The 23,694-nt window shown below is 39.6% G+C and overlaps 5 protein-coding genes across 5 annotated transcripts; 4 read left to right on the forward strand and 1 right to left on the reverse strand.

The window, feature by feature from the left end:
* Positions 1 to 1,926: 1,926 nt before the first annotated feature.
* MELLADRAFT_94358 (uncharacterized protein) lies at positions 1,927 to 2,677 on the reverse strand (the record flags this gene model as incomplete). Its single annotated transcript, XM_007406641.1, has 4 exons — positions 1,927 to 1,978; positions 2,072 to 2,186; positions 2,264 to 2,408; positions 2,477 to 2,677. 4 exons carry the CDS (start codon positions 2,675 to 2,677, stop codon positions 1,927 to 1,929), a joined length of 513 nt encoding a protein of 170 aa, XP_007406703.1.
* A 972-nt stretch (positions 2,678 to 3,649) lies between these two features.
* On the forward strand, positions 3,650 to 7,551 carry MELLADRAFT_124638 (multi-copper oxidase laccase-like protein; the record flags this gene model as incomplete). Its single annotated transcript, XM_007406273.1, has 24 exons — positions 3,650 to 3,825; positions 3,899 to 3,931; positions 4,002 to 4,053; positions 4,130 to 4,134; positions 4,215 to 4,278; positions 4,354 to 4,471; positions 4,548 to 4,567; positions 4,631 to 4,651; positions 4,724 to 4,806; positions 4,865 to 4,879; positions 4,980 to 5,042; positions 5,110 to 5,116; positions 5,189 to 5,396; positions 5,490 to 5,528; positions 5,618 to 5,710; positions 5,801 to 5,809; positions 5,872 to 6,083; positions 6,151 to 6,247; positions 6,315 to 6,470; positions 6,549 to 6,559; positions 6,632 to 6,721; positions 6,798 to 6,831; positions 6,948 to 6,971; positions 7,051 to 7,551. The coding sequence occupies 24 exons, from the start codon at positions 3,650 to 3,652 to the stop codon at positions 7,299 to 7,301; spliced, it is 1,881 nt and encodes a 626-aa protein (XP_007406335.1).
* Positions 7,552 to 12,169: 4,618 nt separating this feature from the next.
* On the forward strand, positions 12,170 to 13,297 carry MELLADRAFT_103364 (uncharacterized protein; the record flags this gene model as incomplete). Its single annotated transcript, XM_007406274.1, has 3 exons — positions 12,170 to 12,210; positions 12,338 to 12,745; positions 12,832 to 13,297. 3 exons carry the CDS (start codon positions 12,170 to 12,172, stop codon positions 13,295 to 13,297), a joined length of 915 nt encoding a protein of 304 aa, XP_007406336.1.
* A 6,275-nt stretch (positions 13,298 to 19,572) lies between these two features.
* Positions 19,573 to 20,238, forward strand: MELLADRAFT_60455 (uncharacterized protein; the record flags this gene model as incomplete). Its single annotated transcript, XM_007406275.1, has 1 exon — positions 19,573 to 20,238. The coding sequence occupies one exon, from the start codon at positions 19,573 to 19,575 to the stop codon at positions 20,236 to 20,238; it is 666 nt and encodes a 221-aa protein (XP_007406337.1).
* A 545-nt stretch (positions 20,239 to 20,783) lies between these two features.
* Positions 20,784 to 23,664, forward strand: MELLADRAFT_115520 (uncharacterized protein; the record flags this gene model as incomplete). Its single annotated transcript, XM_007406276.1, has 5 exons — positions 20,784 to 21,505; positions 21,592 to 21,798; positions 21,911 to 22,097; positions 22,183 to 22,286; positions 22,358 to 23,664. 5 exons carry the CDS (start codon positions 21,204 to 21,206, stop codon positions 22,461 to 22,463), a joined length of 906 nt encoding a protein of 301 aa, XP_007406338.1.
* Positions 23,665 to 23,694: the final 30 nt, after the last annotated feature.

A 23,694-nucleotide genomic window follows, 5' to 3' on the forward strand; every position in this document is an offset into this window, starting at 1 on the left:
TCCAACTTCAATGTTTTAGGGTGTTACATTGAATTATCCTGGCAACCAGTGGGGCTGCAGGGTTAAAAGTAAGTGCATTCAAAATCCCTTGCCCAGGCACATTGTTTGTGCTCCTGTACTTGTTGACAAGGGATAGTGTAGTCCTTCTATGGCTCATAAACCTCATGAAAAAAAGTTGGATTTTTGGTCAGACACATCCATAGGCACATTCCAGGGTCCTCTGATTCTACAAGAAATCCACATTCTCAATCAAATGAACTCGGGGGTTCTGTTTAAACATGTTTTTTACATTCCATGGTTTCAAGTATCCCTTTCACCCTGAGACTATCAGACACTCTGGACTTATTTATGTTGAACAGTAAAAACCCTGTGGTTGTTCAGTAAGTCTGGCAATCAAGCATGATGATCTGATTGCCACTCACTTGGGTTCAATTAATATCAGAAAGATCAAGAACACCACTAGGTGTGTAAGCTTCAGCCCAGGGACGCGGGTTACACAGACCACTACATCTGCCAGCCAAGTTCATAATAGCAAGCTTTGGACAACCAATGGTGATTTCATGGAAGCCTTTAATGAGCTTTCAAGCTTCTGCATATACATTGAGACACATCCCATGTACATAAATAACCAGAATGTAATTCCAATACAAATATACTTTCCTTTCCAAGAATTAAGGAGACATCAGAAATTCATCTTTCCATATTTCCATATTTCTATGCTTCCAAAACAAGTAAATTGTGTGATTACTTTGAAGGCTATTTCTTTTTATTGTTTCTGTACCTCAATCATCCATCTTCTGCTGTGTTCTGTGAGCTTTTGATTTTGTCTCCTCAGTACAGGGTGCTGTTCTTCATTCAAAGTATGTGTGTCGTAGTCATAAACCATACACCTCCACTAAATACAAATCCCGCTCACCCTCAACCGCAGTGCCAATCCATCAGACTCTCACTTGCTGGTCGTGCTCATGATTCGGTGATGGCCCGTTGGCGTATGTTTTGGTTTACTGCCCAAATCTTGTGAATTGTAAGATTGCGCCTGCGGGTCCTGCACTCGATTTAACCCGCACGCGATATTCAGCCAGGTCTTTCCAGAAACTATCACACTCATCAATCTTATCATCAAATAATGTATGAAACAAACTCCAACCCTTTTTATATGAGTGTCTGAGAGTGTCTGTTCAAGAGCTATGTATGCGAGGCATTTATCTTGAGCTTATTCAAGATATGTAGACAACGGGATATGTTCGTTGGGGTTGAGAAATTAAAAGAAATCTTTGGTTGGATATCAAAAAAAGCTGTGAAAAACCATTAGGTCCAGTCGTACCAGTGTAATTTTCTGTCTGAGTTATGAATCTGATTGTACGAATCAAGAATGAGTGCATCGAAAGTCAAATGAGTGCGGTCGAAGACCAGCTGTGACGCAAAGTTAACCTAGGCTCCGGATATCCTTCCTCAAAGATACAAATTTTTATAAACATGAGGAAATGTGCATATACATGAATTCAAATTTTTACGAAATTACGATGAAAAACACCCAGCATTTGCCAAGATTTCCCCACATGCCAAACCCAGATCCTTGACTGAGAATGTTACGAATGAGCTGTGTTTTCAACTTTGGCCAGAACGGTTAATTTTCATGAAATTACGATCAAAGATACACAGCTTTAGACCAAATCCTCCACCTTGATTCTTGTCTGAAGATGTCAAGGATCAATTAGCTATGTAATTGGCTTTGGCCACAGCATTTCGTACAAAATTGTATGATACGAAAACTGAAGAAGAATGCGAGGGCACACTATATGATGTAGCATCATATTTCTTTTTACAAACTTAATGAGAATATCATAACTTCACCAGAGTCAATAACTTGTAATCAGTCAACAAACGATCCTCTTTTAACAACTAGTCAAATCTCATGACCAGATCTCAAACAGCTTGGCAAGGAATTTCACCCATCTCCAAGGAACAAAACTTGAATCTAAATCACGAGTGGAAAAGAATTAAAATGGAATTAGATCAGGATCACTCAAATCAAATCACGAGTGTATTTTAGTGAAAAAAGAAACTCAACGTGGCAACATTGCAAGCCGTAGCTGAACCACCGTTGAAGGTACCACAATCGGGAATACGACCAGCGCCTGTACAATCACATTTTGCTTGGATTGAATAATAAACTGTCCATTCTCCTGAAACACATCGAGTGCGAAAAGTTCAGTTCAGGTAAAAAGTCTATTGAGATGATAAGAATACAAATTGTAAATACCATTAAAATATGAACGCTTCAATCCATTCGAGTTAGCACACCCTCGTGAGGCTGAAACTGGCCAATCGGCATCGCTAACGTTAAAACCTGAGCCACCCATCATCGAAAAACGAGATGACTGAATCGAAGCAGGCGTAACTTGACGCTATGAAGAAAATTTCCAAAATCAGTTTGCAAACACCAAGATACTTGATATCTGAATTGTGAACTCACATCTTGACAAGTAAAAGTCTTTGTAGATGGCCAATCAGAATCCAAAACCACACAAGCTACTGTGTCGGCGCAAACGTCGTTCATGCTGAACCCCTGAGGTTGGTATACAATGCTATTGAGAGGCGAGAGCAAGCCATCAGGCACTAAAATACATAGGTATAATGCCACAGCAAGTAAGATAGTAGTGCTAAAATTGATCATATCGGATTTGGAGGGAAGGCAAATTCACTGAAGGGCAATAATTGGTAAACTTCCAATTTTGAAAGACGGAGGTCTACTTGCTGGACCTCTGAAGCAATACCAACGTATATAAGAAAAGATATCTAGTCAAAAACACGGAAAATCATGTGGTCGAAGAAGCTGTGAATGAGCAGACTCGATCGGTGAGATATGTATGGCATATCAGCATCCCTGAAGATTTACATTGAAATTTAGAAGTGAGCACATTGCATACCTCCGCAGTCCATCTCAGAATTAATAAACAATGAGTCATTTTTTGTAAAGATCGGCCCTCAGCTTGAGCTTCAAGTAATCGAATCAAGCTCAAATTGATCTCTCACAGCCATATACAAGGTCAAAGGTTTGGCGTGCATGTCTGCTTATGGCCGGTCCATCTCGATATCATAGTTGATGTGCTTGCGGGCATCAACTTTACGGCACGAGTGAGTCATGAGTCATATCTTTCATTCATACTGCGTTTCTAGCTGTGAATCGTAGGCTGTGAATTCTGGGTGGAGGAGCGATAATGTCCCATCCGGTAGATAAACCAAAGAAATACTTGAAAAGGTTAGTTGTGAATCAGAAAATCAGAAGATTGGCCTCATCATTCATGTGTCTCCTGAATATTACCACTTCATCAATAATTTTTAAATCGAAACACCAAGCAAAGGATGGTCACATCTTCATCTTTCTAAAGTCAATCTAACTGAACATCGGCTAGAGACAATATATCTTTCAGCTTATCAGAACGCATCTCTCATCGGCACCAATCTTCGCCAAATACCTTCTTGCACTCTTCCTGACTAGAGCAAGTCAAAAATAAATCCCTCTTGCACCCGCCGTCCCAATCTCTGAAGCATCACAACGTATATATATATATACCTATTTCTTTACCGGGATATTTCTTCATTATCCCACTTCAGACTTTTTCGGAAAGGCTTAATTTTGTGATCAATGGATATCAAATTATTTTCACCCAGATTCCTTTCTTCCTTCCTTTGTCTTTCTGCATTCCTATTCGTACAAGAGCATGTAGCAACGGTCACAGTCAATTCTCCCGAGTTATATTCTTTGGCTGACTTCAATATCACTTCAATACCCCAAACTAGAGAATACCGTTTCACTGTTACGTACGTAGATATCTCTACTTTGGATTCTTCAAAGGTTTTCGAACTGATATCTTGTGTTGCAATTTTTTACCAGGAATGAGACTTCAGCCCCAGATGGGTTTACGCGGTGAGATTTGAGCTAAACTCGGCTTAGAAAATGACCTGAACTGTTTTGTGATCTGATTCTCTTTCAACAGTAATGTACTAGTCATCAATTCTCAAATACCCGGTCCACTGATCGAGGCAAACGTTTGTATATTTCAAACCTGGTCTATGAGCTATATATGATTTATATGCTGAAATATGGGATTTCGTGTTTCTGTAGGAAGGGTAAGTAGTCTAGTGATGGAGTATGAGCAGATCGGCTGTAAATAAAGCTGAATCGCGCGCGTGATCTTACTTTCTGAAAGTGATACCTTGAATATACACGTGGAAAATAAAATGGCCGGGTCTTTGTCTATTCATTGGCACGGAGTGAGTTGGACATCTCTATGAGCTGATCCTTTTTCACTCGAGCCTCATCTAACAAACCACGAATGAATTACGCAGATATATCAAAATGAGACGGTTTGGATGGACGGAGTCACTGGAGTCACACAGTGCCCGATTCCTCCCGGTCAATCTTTCACTTATACCTTTACCATCAAGGAGCAATTCGGCACATTCTGTAAGTTCATTCTCAGTCAGTGCTTCACGCAGGGCGACCCGAACCTGTTTTGAACCTTTTGATTTTATGACCATAGGGTACCATGCCCACAGTCAGGTGATAATCTTGTCCCCCTGATCCATTGATGAAGAACGAAACTAACGCCCTCGATTCATGAAGAACTATCTGGCAGACGGGATTGTAAGTTTTGACTGCGATTGCCATTTCCGATACGTATGCCAAGTTGAGTAGCTGACACGGGGCGTATGATAGTCTGGTCCACTGATAGTCCACAGTCCCAATGATCCGCTCAAGAAAGGACAGGACTATGAGCAAGATGTAATTTTGATGATGACGTGAGTTTGAATCTAATCTTGCTTAATGTAGAGATGTTGACGTGTTCCTTGTTTTCAGCGACTGGTATCATGAGTCAGTGCAAATTTTCCTCTCATATAATTCGGATGCGAATAAGACCGTAAATCTTTGATCGTCTCTGAGTAAAAATCGTTTTCGAAACTCGGAATGGCAGCATGAGCGATGACATTCTCAGACAACAACTATCGGCAGGATATAATGGAAGTCAGGCAGCTCCGTAAGTCAAGCTTTTAAGTGGTAGGCATACTTTAGCCAGCTAACATCTGCTTCTTTCAAAATAATAGGTCTTCGGTTCGTCTAAACATTAAGAAAAACCCTTCATCTCTTGGATCGATCAGCTGATATCTCATCTTCTGAACATAGAATTCTGTTTTGATAAATGGAGTCGGATATTTCAACTGCAGCTACTCACCTGCTGACAGACAATGCAATACTGTCACCGACTTTGCAAAGGTTGATCTCTTAGCCGGTACCAAGGCTAGGCTAAGGCTCATCAACGGGGGAGCCCATGCGATGTTTCGAGTCTCAGTAGATGAACACACTTTGGCAGTCGTAGAAGCGGACTCGACAGGTATCATCTCTCTGTGATCTTTACATTCGAATCTTCCTCAACTGTTCTGTCTCGTTTTCTAATCTCTATGTCCGGCTCATCTCTTTTTGAAAGGTGTGAGAGGACCACAAGGATTTCATAGGGTCCCATTTCGTACGTATATCGTTAACATCCTCATGATCTTTGTATATCCAAACTTTTTATCTGATGATCAAATCCTTGACTTTCAAAATACATAAAAGACAACGGGGAAAGGTACAGTGTAATCTTGGACTTGGCTAATGACAAAGTGGGAGATACATTCTACTTGAGATCTGCCATAGATACAGACTGCTGTTAGCGTTTTTCTTGATTTGTTGGACTTGCATTATCAAAAAATGTTTTGATCGCTCACCATTCTGTTTGTCTCTCCTCTCCTCAAAAAGTTGCATGGCGTGAGTAATTCAAGTTCTCCTGAGCTATGATGTGTGCTAATGTATGATGTCATCTATCATAGTCGCACCTGGTATAAACGAGACCGCTGGAACTGGGCGTGCAATCGTTCGAGTAGTCGATTCTATAGAACCAGGCTGTGTTGACGATACAGCGTTTGCCACCCCGACTACCCTTGATTGGAATGACACCATCTCAGGCCCATGTGTTGATCTCGATCCAAGCACACTCACGCCACTCATCGCAAAAGCTGCATGTACAGATGTGATTGGACGTGTACGTGATTCTTTCGAGCTGATCATATTGCCAGACAGCCCCATTGAAGAACTTGATGTGTTTTCAGGTCTTCTTCGAATCGAGTGTCGGGTTCATCATCAACAATAGCACTGGTGTACCTCAAAGTGAAGGAAGATTCTTCATCCGGAATGTCACATGGCAAAGTAAGTTTATTTACACCCTAAAGTTTGACGCACATATCACTCATGATGGAGAATATGTATACCTTAGCCTTTCCATTCCAGCCAGTTTTGTATGACTTGATCTCTGGTGGTTCAGGTGCTATCGATCAAACTGAAGTCGCAGCTTTCACAATGGATAGAGCTGGATGTTATGATCTCATCATCAATAACTTGGATGTGGGCATCAATCATCCTTACCATCTCCGTTCGTCTTCTTTAAACTTTCAATACTACTCTCGATCAGGTTTACAGGAAAACTAACCTCATTCCCAACATCATCTAGACGGTGTTGATGTTAGTAATTTTGTTGATGTGAAGTAACAGTCGCGACCCACTTCCTAACCGGAATTCTTGTACCTCTTGTAGCGTTACGTGGTCGCTACTGGCGAGGGCCGACTGACGCCAGAGGCCGCCGAAACTTTGAACTACAATATATCAAATCCCCTCAGGCGTGACGTGAGTCGTATCTGATGAAGAAAATAAAAAGATACCTTTTTTCTGAGTCATTGTCTATCAATTTCATATCTGCTAGACCGAAGTGGTTCCCGGTGGAACATATGCAGTCTGTGAGCTATATGATCGTTCTCAACGTATTCTCGATATTCGCCAGACTTTTTTCCTTACATTTCTTCTTTGAATTTGATTCCACGGTTCCTTAATACCAATCCTTGACGGTCAATAGATAGACTTGTGGCAGATAATCCAGGTGAGTGAAACCTTCGAAAGGAGGATTTATTTTTCTGATGGTCTTCGAATGCGAGCTGACTTGATGGATCGGTTTCAAGGCGTCTGGATCCTCCATTGTCACATTGGCTGGCATCTCGGCGCTGGGTTTGCTGGAGTGATAGTAATGCAACCAGATGTACTAGCTCAACGATTACTACCGGCTGCCAATGGAGCTTTATGCAATACCGCCACACCCTCAACGGTCAACATCACTGAACCAGGTCGTCGAAAGAGAAGTATAGCGCAGCAGCACGGTTACAAGATGTACTCACCTCGTTCTTCTTCTCCTCAAGGGTCACTAAGAGTTTAACACTTTTCTAAAACATCTAAAACTCATGGTGTTTCGAACTAGCACTCAATTGCACATAAATATTATTATCCCTATGAGTCTTTGACCTCTGCTCCACTTTCTTGTATCCATAACTTATATCATCCTTTCCTACAACCAGCAGACACTTCCTTTCTGTTTTCTCTGATCTACCCTTTACCTATAATTCAGTTCAATCTCAATAAACTCAAGTCTCTTTTCTCGTGAAATAAATGTGGTTAATTTATACAGTAAAAGAGATTTATGAAGGAAATCTTCCAAAGCTATCAGGTTCCAAAGGATCTTCGGATTCGATTTCCTTGCGTGATCCTTTTGTTGAGATGCTTGAGTTGGAGGAACCCAGAGGACATTAAAATCACTTCTTCAGCCTTGGCAAGTGATCAGTAAATTTGAAGTGAAGGTTTCACCTGAGTGGATTTCTTATCACTGAACTTCAGCTGTCTATAGAGACCCAGCATTGCTATTATCTGATCTAACTTTCCCCTTGATCTGATGACGCTGATTATTAAGATGCACATATCATCGTCTTCATATCATACCCTCGATGCGATCCACATTCTGCTCAAATGACCTACAAAGTGCTTCGTGATTGCAGAAGATTGTGGAATGAATTGAAGTGTGTGAAGCTTTTCCTAGCTTTTCTTCTTAAGTAAGCTTGAGCTCATACGCTTGATTATGTACGTATCTTATGACAAACTTGGAATTTTAATCAAAGCGTTCGACCCACAACTCAGCCTCTCAAGCTGAACAACCAGACTATATAAACCAACCAAGCTCGCCACCTCTTGCTTTTCCCTCAAGACCAAAGTGAGTTTTACCCTCCTACTACCCAATTTCATCCAACTATCCCTTATCATTCTTCCATCATGATAACTAACATTGACTCTTTTCTCAACCTTTTCAGCTCTTCAGGATCTATTTACAGTAGATACCCGTTTGTTTGTCTCACTAGCTCAACTGAGCCACAGTGTTTACAAGTGTTGATGATTCCAAAAAAGCTACACATCTCATAAGCGAGAAAACCCTTCAGATTTAATTTTCTGAAGCTCGATGACCTTGAGCATTTTCTTTCACCAATTTACCTTTTTTTTCAGGTATCTTTGTCATGTGCTATTCTTTCTTTCACTTTGTTGAAGATTGGATTTATGCTGTGAAGGGTGCTGGAGATGTGAGCTATTCTGAACTTGTATCTCTTTGTTTGTTTTTTCATTTGCTTGTTTTTGTAAGAGATTTATGGGATACAAAGTTGAATCCGGGAACGGTCCCGGATTTTTTCCCAAATTTCCAAATTTCCAAATGGAGTTGAAATTTGGGAAAAAAGAGGTGTAATGGCCGATGGAGCAATAGGGCTATGACCCGGCCCCGGAGCTGCGTGGCCGGCCCCGGGGCCAGGTAGGATCCGGCCTCGGCCACGAGGCACTCAAGATGGCCACCGGGGAGCTTCGGGATGGCCCTGGCTCGGCCCAGCCTTTTGTGAGCTCATTCAAGGGCACCAGATCGATCAATTTCAGCATGTATGTAAAGGAAAAACAAAACAAAAACAAAAACAAAACAAGTTAAACAAAGGAGCGTGTAGAAAATTGAAATAAGAAACAACAAGAAAAAAAAATTAACGAGAGTAGAGAAATAAAAAGAAACTACAAGCTCGAAAAAGAAACTACATGGTCAAAACAAACCCCCACGACTTGAGACAAATCTGAGCTTCAAAGTTTTGATTGGTCATACTTGAACGATAATCAGACATCACCCTTGATCCAGCAGAAAAGATCCTTTCGGAAGGGCCACCCGAAGCAGGGATGGCTAGCATGAACATAGCCATCCGAGCAAGTATTGGCCAGTTCGACTGATTAGTTTTCCAGAAGACTAATATGTCGGTGCGTTCATCCACAAGAGGGGCAAGGAGATACTCCCTAACCTTGTCTTCAAGTTGGATAAATTTGCGTCGTTTAATAAAATGGTGTGGTCTGTCGTCATCACTTTCGAGCACGGGGTCCGGTTCAACAATTTCAATATCAGGATCTTGAGCCCGTTTGAAATGACAAGCTTGCTCGGTAAAGTATGCTATAAGTTGATCCTTGCCAAAACCAAGCTCTTCCATAGTAAAAGCGGTCACAGCGTTGAGCTTTCGGCGAGGGTCGAGTATTGGAGAACATATGTAGACCGGTTTCTTCAAAGCTAATGTGGAATATCTGACTAGCTTCTTGACCATGGGACAAATTGCAGCCTTCAGATTGGTACAATCAGATGTGCTCCAAGCCTATGATTGGTAGAAGGATGAGTTAGACATTGAATAAATATGAAAAAGTTAATATGAAAAGACTTACTTTTTTGAGTTTCTCAACAAGCCATTGATAATCAGGCATTGCTTGAGAGAAGGTGGGATAGTCATCACCTTCAATCTCCTTGATGACAATTGCAAGAGGTCGTAGGAATTTGACCAAGGTGCCAACTAATATCCATTCATCTTCGGTGAGGAGGTAAGGTTCTAAGGAATCATTGATGTTGCAATAATATTGCAGGACTTTCTTGAGCTCAAAGAATCGCTCAAGGGAGTAAAACGTTGAAGACCATCGAGTTGAGACCTCGTGGATCAGTCCAACCTTTCGAGGCTGAGAGGAGGATGCGATACATTGGTCAAGCGCCTGTTTGAGCTGAGTGCTCAAACGGACTCGCTTATGAAACCCACGAATTCGAGTTAAGATAGAATGGACTTGGAGATGGGGGGTAGGCTCGATTAATGAAGCAGTTCCATCTGGAAGATCATCGTTGTGATCTTGAGGTAGCTGAGGATCTAAAGCACTGAGAGGATCTGGTGGGGTCTTGCTGTCGAAAATTGAGACTCCAGCTTTGGCGACGAGATTGATGACGTGGGCAACACACCCATGAAGATTCTTCTCATAGTCGAAATGAGGTACAAGAGTCTTGAGCTCGCGTCCCATGGTGATGTTGTTTGATGCATTGTCTGCAGTGATGCAGTAAAGTTTTTCGGTGATAGAAAATTGATCTAAGGTATGCTTGAGGAGGGCGGCCATGTTCTTACCGGTATGAGATCCATCAATCTCTTTCAAAGCTAAAACTACTGATCTCATTTGAAAATCTTCGGTCATCCAGTGCGCGGTAACTCCAAGCATAGGTACACTGCTGGGTGATGTCCAAGCGTCACAGGTAATACTGATATAATCGATTGAAGCGAGAAGGGAAGTGAGTCGATTTCGGCTGAGTCAAAATTGAGCTACGATACCATCGGTGATGGCGGTTTGTTTGGATAGGAGAGGAGCCACGGCAGGGTTAATCCAGCACAAGAGCTCACGGAAGGCTGGGGCATCGACTAAAGAGACAGGGAGTTCTTGCTTGACTATAAGGCGGATCACAGCATTCGTGAGATTTCTTCGGTTGATATTTCCTAACTGGAGATTGAAGATAAAATGAATATCAGCCAGAGTTACGATAAGAAGAATAAAAAGAAATGAAACTAAGAACTTACATTAGATGCTTTCCCCGTTTCTGGAAAGGTTGTAAGGGTTTGTTGAGAAGTGTCAACTGGAGCCTCGATGCGGTGAGCACGTGAGAGGTGACGGATCATCGACTTCGTGCTGGATGTCTTATCGATGGAGATTTCTTCGTTACAAACTACAATAGGACCATCTTGATTGACTTGATCAGCAAAGCCCTTGTTGGCACGACAGATATTCTTGACCGTTTCGTCGGAGAAGGTGACTGTTGAGAAATACTGCCACACCCAAGACGTTCGGTTGGTGGCAGTATTGTCCGATTCGACTGCACTAGCGACAGCGGAGACCGAATCAGAAGGTGCAATAGAGGCAGTTCGACTTGAAGTTGTTGACATAGTGGCATTCAGGTCAGTGACTTCGCGGCGAAGACTTCGGCGGGACATCGAGACAGGATTCCGATGGGGTATTGGGAGTCTTCAGATACGAGGGTGCGAGGGTATGGACTTCGGAAAAGGGTTGAGGGTTACTCAGCAAGCCCTTTACCCTTTTCCGTACTGGAATTTTACCGGCGCCCCGGCCCCGGGAAGCCCCGGGACGGGGCTTTTGTCTCTATAACTTGGTTAGGGCTATGGCCCTGGGCTTGGCCACGACCTAGTTGTGGGAAGCCTCGGGCAGACTCGGCCGGGCAGGGCCAGGGCCGGGTCATAGCCCTATGGAGCAACCGGGGATTCAAAGATAAAAAAATCCGGATTTTTTCCCAATATCCAAACTACCGCTAAAAACGGTATTTGGAAATTTGGGAAAAAATCCGGGACCGTTCTCGGATTCAACTTTGTATCCCATAATTATAAGAGATGTCTTTTTGAAAATTGGCTGTGACTTGATAATTTATTTCCTTCTCGTTATTCTTGTGTCTTCTGCGCGTATCTCCTGCATTATGACTACTTCAATATTACAATCTTTCACCGAACTTTTCAAAAATCCTCTCATTTGAGGATAAGCTCTGTACTACAGTCCGCAATTGAAATAACCCTAGAAAACATTTCAAAGAGCTCACCCAAGATGAGCAAAGAGGTTTCACTTTCACGCCGGCTTTCATTCTTCCATTACATAGCTTTAAGGTGGACGATATTGTAAGGAATCTGGCTGTCTGATTGGATGATTCGGGACAAACTGAACTTGAGACCAGGCAATACCTGAGCTGGATACTGAGGGATGTCACATGACCTTTCAAGCTCATAACAGGTTCAGTGTTACATATCGTATCCAACCGTCTGACTGTCAACAGATCACTCACCACATTGCATAATTCTAATCTCGCCGTCTGCATCATCTCGATCCCATTGTTTTGATTGGAACGAACAAGACCACAACACTCAACCAGTTCATTCATCAGTGATGTCAGCTCCAGATACACGTCTAAAGGCTCCCAAAACACCGTAAGTGATGAACCTAAGATTCCCAAAGAAGAAAACCCCTTTCAAGGATCACTGATTCATGATGACTTTTTCCTTTTTCTGGTTCTGTTCGATCATCATCTCGAATTCCAAAAAAACCTCCAAAAAGTTTAAAACGAATCTCACGTAATTCATTAAGAGCTCAAGCCCTTTCGACTTCCCAAGCCAACCAACCTAATCCGAATCTCAGATCATCAGAACCTCCCGAAAGTTTCAAAGATCCCCTCAAATCGATCTCACCTTTATTTTCAGATTTATCTGATTCCATTCAAGATTTACATACGAATTTGATCAGATTAGATCAAGTTTGTGAAAACTTAAATGGATTCAATCAATCCTTTTCAAGTTATTTGTATGGTTTAAGAATGATTTATTATACTACTGATTTTGATGAAGCACCTGATGAGATTGGATTCAAGGAGTTTAAGAAACGGAAAGTAGAAATCGAAGAGATGAGATTGAAGTTGAAATTAGTTGAAGATGAAAAGAAGATGTCGAATTCACTTGATCATCATCGGTTAGTTCTCGGTATGGATTTCAATATGATCAAGTTGAAATATTTTGGCTGATTCTGTTTCTTTGGGGGGGGACGTCATTTGTTAGGTTTGATCAAGATGTTTCGGGGTACGAACAAGCTGATCAATCATCCACGAGTGGAATCGCCCAAAACCGTGACTATTCCAAACCACATCAACCTGTTCAATCCACAAGTCATCAAGCTTCCGGATCAGGATCAGGAAGTAGAGGCCCCTCACAGCAACCCAAAAGTTTCAAATCCCAAACCAAAGCTCAACAAAAACAACTCTTAAGATCCACTGAACCGATCATGAAAACCTTACCGATCAAATTTAGAGAACAACAACCGAGTCGAAGCGAAATGGAAAAAGTGATTTGTTTATTGTTTTTGAATCCTAATGGACTCTCACTCAAACAAGTCGTCAAACTTGATCCTACTTTAGCTTTACATCGTGCTAGAGAATGTGTGACGGCTCTGGTGGCTGCTAAACAGGCTAGTAAATCGAATGAAGATGTAAGTTTCTTTTGGATGAAGATTCTAAGCGTAAGTTGATCAGAAGTGGGTGACTGATGGGGTTTGGTTGTAGGGATTGGTTTATCGATTGAACTGAAGATGAAGATGGACAGATGGAGAAGATGTCGAATAGTTTGCATAGTGATAAGGACATTGGTTTCTGTGGCTTTTGTTTTGTTTTGATTGTAGATATTTACACGAGTGAAGTCAAAGATGATTGAGATGATGTATATGAGTAAGAGCATCTCCTATCGTCTCGGTAAGTGCCCTCGGCGGTAAATTGTACCGTACCGACGGTCATCCCCAATTGTGTCAAAACACGCTACCTACAGAATTGGTAGGAATTTGGTAAAGGTCCAGTAAATCTGGACCTCTACCAAGTTCAGTATCTACCCTACCCCAAAGCGACCCAAGCAATTCTTGTCTCTGCATCCCCCAAATCACTCAAAACCACCTACTCCCTCAAATTCAATCCATCAATTCTCTTCATCACCTTTGAATCCAATCTCTATAATCATTCTGTCTTTCATATCTTCATCAATCAAATACTTCAACTCAAAATTCAATCAAGTCAAGAAAATAATCAATATTTATTAAACCAAACAGATCAAACAAACCAAGAAATTAATCAATATTTATTAAAAAAAAGTCAATAACTGGTTTCCTGCCAAAGAAGAGAAGCTGGCCAAAGCTTGAATGCACATCAGCCAGTAACCCAAGTTTGGCACAAACCAAAGTGACAAAAAACAAGTCACTGATTGCCTCAATGTCATCTTGTCATTCAAAAAGCATGATCTTAAATCAATCAAAATAAGGTGAGCAACATGTCAATATTGTCATGATTTAATCAATCCAATTGATTGGTTTGATTCTATTTTTTTAGGTGGATTTCTTTGAAGACAGCCAAATTTGAAGTTTCAGGTATTTATGCTCAGATTGAACAAAGCCCACCTAGCAGAACTGTTCAGACTGGTTGGCTGGATCTTGCAATCCCAACAAAATGACTCTGAGGCCTCACTTTAGATCTTGAAGGATCCTTTTGGTTGCACCTGAATGGATCACCCCACAACCTCCTCCTGGGACTTTAGCCATGTCTATTGCTGCTGTTCCCTCTAGTGATGCAGCCTCAGATTCCACCATTCCCAGCACCCTTGTCCTTGTACCCCACCTTGCCTGATTGGAATCAAGCAATCCAAACCCAAGTGTAAGGTCAATCTGGAGGCAGAAGAAATCCAAGAAGTTTGAGATGAAAAAATCACCAGAAGCAATGAATTGGCTGAACATCAAGTGGAATTGACCAAGCAAATGGTTAAAGTTGATGCTGTCCTGAAGCCAAAGCAAGTTTGGTCCAAATGAACAATCTTGAAAGTTTCAATTTAATGAGGTCAGAGAATAAATTCCAAACTGAAGTTGTAAAGGAGACCCTCAGATTAATGCAACAGCCTCTTAAGGAGAAGTAACAAACTCCTAATACTTTTTCTCCTTTGAGTAGCAATGGTAGCACTTAACTTCATCATTCAGTCTTGATAACTTAACAGGATTGTATATCAGTTTAATATCTCAACAAGTTTTTATGTTGTGTATCAAAACAATTTAATTAGTTTGTTTATCTTGTCAATTTTTTTTTGTTTGTTGTCAACTTTTTCTTTTTAAACATGAGCTAGAAGTTATTTTCACACACAAGTAGTGGGTTCATACAAAAGCTCTAAGAACATGACAACATCTTCTTACTCAGTCTCTTATCAAGAGCATGTTCACTTAAGCAATTTCTGATCAGAAATCATTTCTTGTGACGTACAGAAATCACAGAATGGTTATAACAAACAATTTTTATGCCAATTTTGAGAATCAGCTTTTGGCTCATTCTCATCCATATATAGAAATCACATTCCATCCTTTTGATCAAAATGAACAAGTCCATGTCCACCATACAAAACTGTACAATACCATACAACCTTGTATAAAACCAATGACCATTCAGATCATGCAATACACTCCCAAACCCTTTACTGCTCTGCCTTTCACTCCTCATCACCCTTTAATAATCAATTGAAAACTCTCTACCAACATTAGAATTTCCAGCAATACCAAGAAATTAACCACCAGCAGTGAAACTGAATTGATTTCCCAGCCTTCAGCATCAAAACAATCAAAATCAGCAGACAAATTGACTCAAAAGAAGAAGGAAGATAAGAAGAAGGAAGATGATAAAGCTGAATATACTACTGGTGGTGTATGGACTCTTCAAGAGTCCCTTTACTCAATTGATGAATACTTACATCTGGTCTCAGTTTGGAAAAACAAATGATGGTGGAATCAATTCAGATTCTTGGAAGGCAGTGCTTATCAACAACAACAAGAAATTTAGAACAATTTTCAAATTAACACAGTTGGAAAATCACATTCAAAAGGTTTGTGATTCCTTCTTCTCATCTTTCTTGCTTGATTTTGATTCAACTTCAATCTATGCAATATCAAACTCAGCTCAAGATGACATTCAAGGCTCTTGACAAGATCAAAGGGTCTTCAGGTGCTTCAGGAGTTAATGAAGTCAGTGGAGTAGTTCATGTAAATTGATTGTAAAGATACTATATTGGTATCAAGAACTTCTTGAAATTATTGGATGATAGTAGATCCAGAGATTTTGAATTGTTCTCCAGCAACTCAATTAGATTCAGAGTTGCCAATGATATATGACATGTTCCTTGACCATCACACATCTATTAAAGTGAATGATAAGCTTGCCTTCAGAGGCTTTCATCATAGCCCTCGAGTGCCAGCTAAACCTCACAAACCTGTAGATCACTGTCCTCAAGAACTTCTTTTGTATATTCACAGCCCCCATCTACTGGGCTCTGACAGGCCAGAGCCTACCACTTACTTCATGAAAAATTCATCAAAAATTGAGAAAGATTTCATGAAAGCTTCAATATGTTTTCAACAAAGCTTCAACATAGCTTCTCTGGACATATGACCCAGCACAACAATTCACATGCATTCATCTGACATCGGGGACTCATTTATAGGCCCAGTCTATGTTTTTCACACCTGCTCTCAATTGTTGCAAAACGTTTTGACTTGGTTGTGTCCAAATTCAAACCACAGTATCAACCAATACAACAGCTTATGTTGGATTACAAGAACCACGTGAGAGTCATCATGGTTAGAACATATTACAACTTTAACACACATTGATCTTACTACATATCCATTGCATCTTTGTTGTGGCTGTCTTGCACAAATCCCTAAGATTGGATGTCAAAGAAGTTAGTATACAGTTCTAGATCGAGTCTCTTGTACCACTCACAATATTTCAGCCATAAAGTCTTGGAAGGGAGAAGCTGATCCAAAGGCAGCATACTTGACATAAGGCAGATGATCAATGCAAGCCTTGTTCCGGTGAAAAACCCAACAAGCCTGTACAAACCATACCAAAGGTGTACATACCCAGACTGTTAGGTTTGCATTAAGAGCAGATGCAAGCCCTGATCCGGTCAAAAACCCCGCGGCGTGGGGACTTTCCCGACAGGGGTGGATTGGATCTGGCCAGATGCAAAACCCCCAAGCCCGCACAAACCCATACAGGCCATGTACAAACCCATATCTTGAGGTTTGCATCAGGTCTGATGCAGGCCCTGATCCTGAGAAAAACCCCTGCAACACTGGCACTTTTCTGGCGGGGAGGGTCTGCGTCTGGCCAGATGCAGACCCTCAAACCTGTACAAACCCATACCTTATGGGTTGGAGGGTTTACATCAGGCCAGATGCAAGCCCTAGTCCTGTGAAGAAACCCCTGACATCGATACTTTTTTGTTGGAGAGGGTCTGCATCTGGCCAGATGCAAACCCTCAAACCTGTGAAAACACATATCTTATGGGCTGGAGGGCATGCATCTGGCCAAATGCAGGCCCTCTCTGACAGAAAGGACCAACACCACGGGGTTAATCTATTGGGGAGAGTCTGCATCTGGCCAGATGCAAACCCTCAAACCTGTCAGAAACCATATCTCATGGGCTGGAGGGTATGCATCTGGCCAGATGCAAACCCTCAAACCTGTGAAAAACCATATCTTATGGGCTAAGGTATGGGTTTGTACAGGTTTGAGGGTCTGCATCTGGCCAGACGCAGACCCTCCCCACCAGAAAAGTGCCGATGTTGCAGGGTTTTTTCTCGGGATCAGGGCCTGCATCAGACCTGATGCAAACCTTAAGATATGGGTTTGTACATGGCCTGTATGGGTTTGTGCGGGCTTGGGGGTGTTGCATCCGGCCAGATCCAATCCACCCCTGTTGGGAAAGTCCCCACGCCACGGGGTTTTTGACCGGATCAGGGCTTGCATCTGCTCTTAATGCAAACCTAACAGTCTGGGTATGTACACCTTTGGTATGGTTTGTACAGGCTTGTTGGGTTTTTCACCGGAACAAGGCTTGCATTGATCATCTACCTTATGTCAACTATGCTGCCTTTGGATCAGCTTCTCCCTTCCAAGACTTTATGTCTTGGTATTTGTAACATGTAATTTTGAAAAAAGACCAATCACTTCCGAAACTTTATGTGTTGATATTTGTAACATGTAATTTTGACGAAATCAAGATAAAGCTTCAAACAGATGAGGGTCTGGCTTAGTGGCGGCTCATAGAGAGCTTTATAATCAAAAAGGTGTCACATATGGGAGACAAGAGCTAAGAGCACACAAACACAATAATCAAATAAAGCAGAAACATATCAAAAATGACATGGAATGATTGGTCAGGGGTTAGTTTGCTGCCATACATCCTGTTCATCTTTGAGAGGTGCGGCCACATGATGTGTTCCTTGGAGGTCACTGGTCCTCTCATGATTAATTTTGGTCTGGAAACCTGCTCAGATTTCAGATGTTTGCAGGCATCATCTCAAGCTCCCTTGAAGCTTCTCTGACGCTAGCATAAAGTTTTGGTGAAATCTTCCTGAATTTTTGTTGAATTTTTGTTGAAGTCGTGGTAAGCTCTGGCCTGCCAGAGCCCAGTAGATGGGGGCTGTGATTGTTTTCTGTGGAGCTTCAAACTTCAACAAGCAAACTTTGGTGTCTTGAACAATGCAAGGAAGTCTTTTCCAGCTTGAAGGACATATTGGGGAAGATCAAATGGATTTTGAGAGGAGGATGTGGAAATTGTAAGAATCAGACATGATGGTTGCTTTGATGTGCTTAGAGACCATCAAGACAAACCCTGTTGACCATCTTGTTTCACACTTTTGGTCAAGGAAACGAAATGTTGTATCTTTTCACAAAAATGACTTTTTAACACCTAGAAAACTGGTCTTTTGAAAACCAATTTCTGGGAAACACAGTAAGTGAACACGCTCTTGTTTAACCTTGTCCTAAATCATCCAATAAATCATCCCAATTCCTGACCATTCAACTTATAAATAGGCAAAGATTCAAAGCTGGAGTGAAACTGAAAGCACTTTGATTATCTTGGGTAAACTTTTTGAAATTGGGCCTAGCGTTATTCGAGTTACAGACTCCAAAACATATCCTCAGACCAAAAAATGATTTTTGAAGAAGTTCAGTACATAGGACATACGCTCAGAAGGCACAAGCATATCTTGACCAAGAAGGAGAATGAATTATCAAATCACAGCTAATTTTCATAAAAGACATCTCTTGTAGTAAAAGACAAGAAAATTGAAAGAAAAGAAGAAATACAAGTTCAGAATAGCTCACGTCTCCAGCACCCTTCACAGCACAAATCCAATCTTCAACAAAGTGAAAGAAAGAATAGCACATGACAAAAATACCTAAAAAGAAGGTAAATCGGTGAAGGAAAATGCTCAAGGTCATCGAGCTTCAGAAAATTAAATCTGAAGGGAGGTTCTCGCTTATGAGATGTGTAGCTTTTTTGGATCATCAACACTTGGTAACACTGTGGCTCAGTTGAGCTAGTGAGACAAACAAACGGGTGTCTACTGTAAATAGATCCTGAAGAGCTGAAAAGAAGAAAAAAGTCAATGTTAGTTATCGTGATGGATTTCGAATGATGAGGGATAGTTGGATGAAATTGGGTAGTAGGAGGGGTATAACTCACTTTGGTCTTGAGGGAAAATCAAGAGGTGGCGAGCTTGGTTGGGTTATATAGTCTGACTGTTCAGCTTGAGAGGCCGAGTTGTGGGTCGAACGCTTTGATTAAAATTTCAAGTTTGTCATTAAGATACGTACAGAAAGATGATGTATTGAAGTATTGAAATATTAATTTTTTTGAATAAGATTACCGAGTGAATGATTGTGCGAGTTGATCAAGTTTTAAAATCGGAACAGATATTTTGAAGAACCAAAGATGAGACTGAATGGAATCAATCAGCAAACTCAAGATTCGAATGAAGTTTTAATCAGTTCACATTTAATGAAATCATCTAAAGCTATTCAAGACCATTCACCAGGTTTATCTGCTTGGTTACTAAACAAATCCATCGATATCAATCCAATCGAAACCAGCAAAGAAGAAGAAGAGGATGAGAATAGGAAAAGAAAGAGAAAGTGTGAAGAATGTGGATTGGATAGATTGAAGTATACTTGGATTGGTAAACAGATGAGGTTGTGGATCGTTTGTGATTATTGTGGTGATCGAAATTGGAAATCGATGACTAAGAAATCAAAACAACAAACTAAAATAACAACAACAACAACAACGACCATCAACACTTATCAAGAAACAACAAATCAAGAAACAGCAAATCAAGTAACAATCGGAACTGCAGCTGGAACTGGAAATGAGAATGCGAACGGAGAAGCGAAGGGAGAAGCGAAAGGCAATAGAGAGCCCATTGTAGAGTTAAAAACTTTAACTGAAGCTACTCCAAATCGAAATCGAAAACCGAAAACCAAAAAGAATTCCAAGAATTCACAACTCACTCAAATCTTAAAACTTCATCAAAGTCAATCGTCTTCCTCATCTTCATCACCAAACCAATTCAACTTGAACCAATTCTTGACCCAACTTTGAACACCTTTCTATCCCAATCGATCCTAAATCTTCATCACTTTAATGTAACATTGATATCCGGAATTAGTTTTCCCTTTTTTTGCTTACACGGGTTTACATTACATTACGATTAGATAATTACATAATTACATAGCCTTTTTGATTTCTTCATTGTCATGGTAACCATCCTTCTTGGCTGACTGATTGATTCCGAGAAACGTTCATAATTGTACAACATGAACAGCTTCAGCCACTAAAACAAATCCCAGCCTTTTGCACAGCATCTCGAGGATGGAAAATGAAGACCTGAAGAGTTACAAACGATTTATCACCTCTTTTTTAACTTTACACACTTACCCGAATGCTGTACCGTGAGAGTCTTTAGCTTTTTTTTTTGCGGTGCGTGGTCCCAGCAAAATCGGTCCTGGAACCAAGCTGGGCTCGTTCATTTTGATTTTTCTGTTCATGAGATGGTTTTGGATTCTAAGTGTATGTAAGGCTAGAAAATTTGTATAAATGTTGACACCTTTTGGTGGTAAACTTTCTTCTTCCCAGATCTCTTACAACAAAAAATCATCATCATTCAAACATATTGTACACACTCGTATTTTAGTTTATCTCTCATCACCTTATTTAGGATCAATTCTTTGAAAGAAACACACGTGTGTGTTTGTGATTCGGATCTTTTTTGATTTTGAAGCGATTTTTTCGTACGCTTTAGAATCTTATTAGCACGTGGACTTACTTTTGGTTTTCTTTATCTCTCTATCCTCTTATCATTCTTCACTAAAAAAAATCCATCTATCTCTTTAGCACGTGGACTTTACTTTTTTGCATTGGTTCATTTTTTCTTTTTAGTTAGTTTTACATTATTATATTTAAAATCGGGATTTCTTAATCATCCGAATTCCTCTTCCCAAAAAACCCTCATCATCATCAATATTTTTCCAAACCTTAAAGCTTTCCAAAACTTTTCATATCACATCATGCCAAGTTTTTTTACAAGATCATTCACGAATCCGAATTTACTAAACTTACATAAAAAACAAAACTCATTTCATAAATACAAACTGATGAATGAAAAAGACGAAAAGGTTATAAATATTCATGAAGATCAACTGGATGGTCCAAGTTCGATTTCAGGATCAGAAGAAAATGAAGACCAAGCCGTAAATCAGGCAAAATTAAGGTGTCCAGTGATGGGATCCAGAGCACATCATCCTTATTTGAAAAGATCGTTAGGTTCTCCTTGCCCTGGGATCTCGATCTTAATAAACCATTCATACCTGTAAGCTCTCCATCCCTCCTTTCCGTTCCCAAAACAAAAACTGATTGACTTTTGGTTTGGTTTTGGTTTGGGTTTGGGTTTGATAGGAATCCAAAAGATTCAAGAGATCCGATTCCATTCTATAAACTGATTTATGCATTAGTGAAATGTTTTAATTTGTCTTGGTTGAATGCAATCTTCTTAACATTCTTTTCAATCTTCTTGTTTGGTAAAGTTTGGAATTTGTGTATTGATGATTTAAGTTTACATGATTTTATTGAACATGATGCTAGTTTAAGTAGGTTTGATGAAAAGTGAGCCACTTTCCTTTCCTTTCTTTTCCCCGAGAGATTCTTTTTTTTTTTTTTCGAAGTATTTTTTTTTTCTGATTTTTGTTTTTGTTTTTGTTTTGGTTGGGGTTTGTAGTAAAGGAGATTATTCGAATCCAAGTGAAGAAAGACTTGAGAAATTTTTAAAACTTTCATCCTCATCAACTGAGAATCAAAAAGATGAAAAACATCAAAAGTTCACTTTACGAGATTTTTCAAGATCAAGAAGGTTAGCTCAATACGAATCTGAAAGAACTAGACCGATGACTAAACGTGGTATCTTTGTAAGACCTTTTCTCTCCACTCCAGTCAATTTTTTCAAAATTCTGATCATGCTTTTGGATTTTTTGTGGGGTGGGGTTTGTGTAGGCTGGAATGGGAGAAGTAGGATTGATTCTTTCGATCTTTGGAAAACATGCTTCGTTTGAATTAGGTCAAGAACCATACATCAAAAAAGAATGGATGAAAACTATGTAAGTTCCAAATTCCCCCTTCTCGAATTATCATATTGTGGTCTGATTTGCTTTGGTTTCTGACTTGGTAGATATATTGAAGAAAGATTACCAGATGAATGGTGTAGACCTTTGAAACCTGTTTCGGTTTTAAAAGTTCATTGGTTTATTAAAGCTTTAAAACAATTGATGGTTTGATTTCCAACCTTCAACCTTCGACCTTCAACTTTCGAGATCAAGAAAAATGTTCCATGGGGTTAGAACTGTTTAGTTTAAATTTCTTGGATTTTTTTCGGTTTTTGGTCGATCAAGTTGAAACGATTACATTAAATCTCTTTCAAGTTTTTTTATATATGACTTATTGTACATTATTTTCGAGTTTCGGTTTTATTGATTGATTGATATCTTATGATTATCATCATCATCATCATCATTATCTGAAGAATGGATTTCTTTCTCTTTCTCTTAGTTTGGTTTGATAAAAAAGACAATTGACAATTTATTTGACGTTTTGTTCTAGTTTCTTTTTAACACCTTTTTTTAGTTTTTCTTAAGATTTCAGTCTTGATTAGACTTTTGTTTTTATTCTATATTATATTACTGACAGTGACATCAGACAATTTTTACTGCTTCAAGATTTTCATTTTTTTGAATGACTTTCTTTGTAATTGTATTCTTTTAAAGACAATGAGATTTGTTATACTTTTTTTATTGACTTTGATTATTGGTTGATCATGGACAAATTCTGTTTTTTTTTGAAATCATTATTTTTTTATGGGTGTTTCTTTTATATGTTGATCATGGACAAACTTGATTGTTTGAAAATATCTTTCTTAAATTGTTTTTTTTATTTGATCATGGACAAACTTGATTGTTTGAAAATATCTTTCTTAAATCGGTTTTTTATTATGTTTCCTTGTGAAGAAATCATCAAAAAGGTTTGATATATACTTTGGATTCTTTTAGTTATTCTTTGGTAATTGTTATCAGTTTCTTTAAAGACAATGAGCTTTGTTATACTTTTTTTTGCTTTTTTTGATCTTTGACCTTTGATTATCGGTTTTTCTTTTATATGTTGATCATGGACAAACTTGATTGTTTGAAAATATCTCTCTTAAATTGGTTTTGATTGTATGTTTCCTCTTGAAGGAATCACTAAAAAGATGTTTGATATATACTTGGCTTTCTTTTAATCACTATTTTGTAATTGTTATCAGTTTCTTTAAAGACAATGAGCTTGGTTATACTTTTTTTTTTTGCTTTTTTTGATTTTTGACCTTTGATTATTGGTTTTTCTATTATATGTTGATCGTGGACAAACTTGATTGTTTGAACATATCTTTCTTAAATTGGTTTTTTATTGTCCTCTGGAAGGAAATCATTAAGAATCTTTTGATATACACTTTGGATTCTTTTGATTACTATTTTG

This window comes from Melampsora larici-populina, assembly GCF_000204055.1.
Source record: "Melampsora larici-populina 98AG31 unplaced genomic scaffold MELLAscaffold_6, whole genome shotgun sequence".
In the NCBI taxonomy this organism is placed as follows: Eukaryota; Fungi; Basidiomycota; class Pucciniomycetes; order Pucciniales; family Melampsoraceae; genus Melampsora; species Melampsora laricis-populina.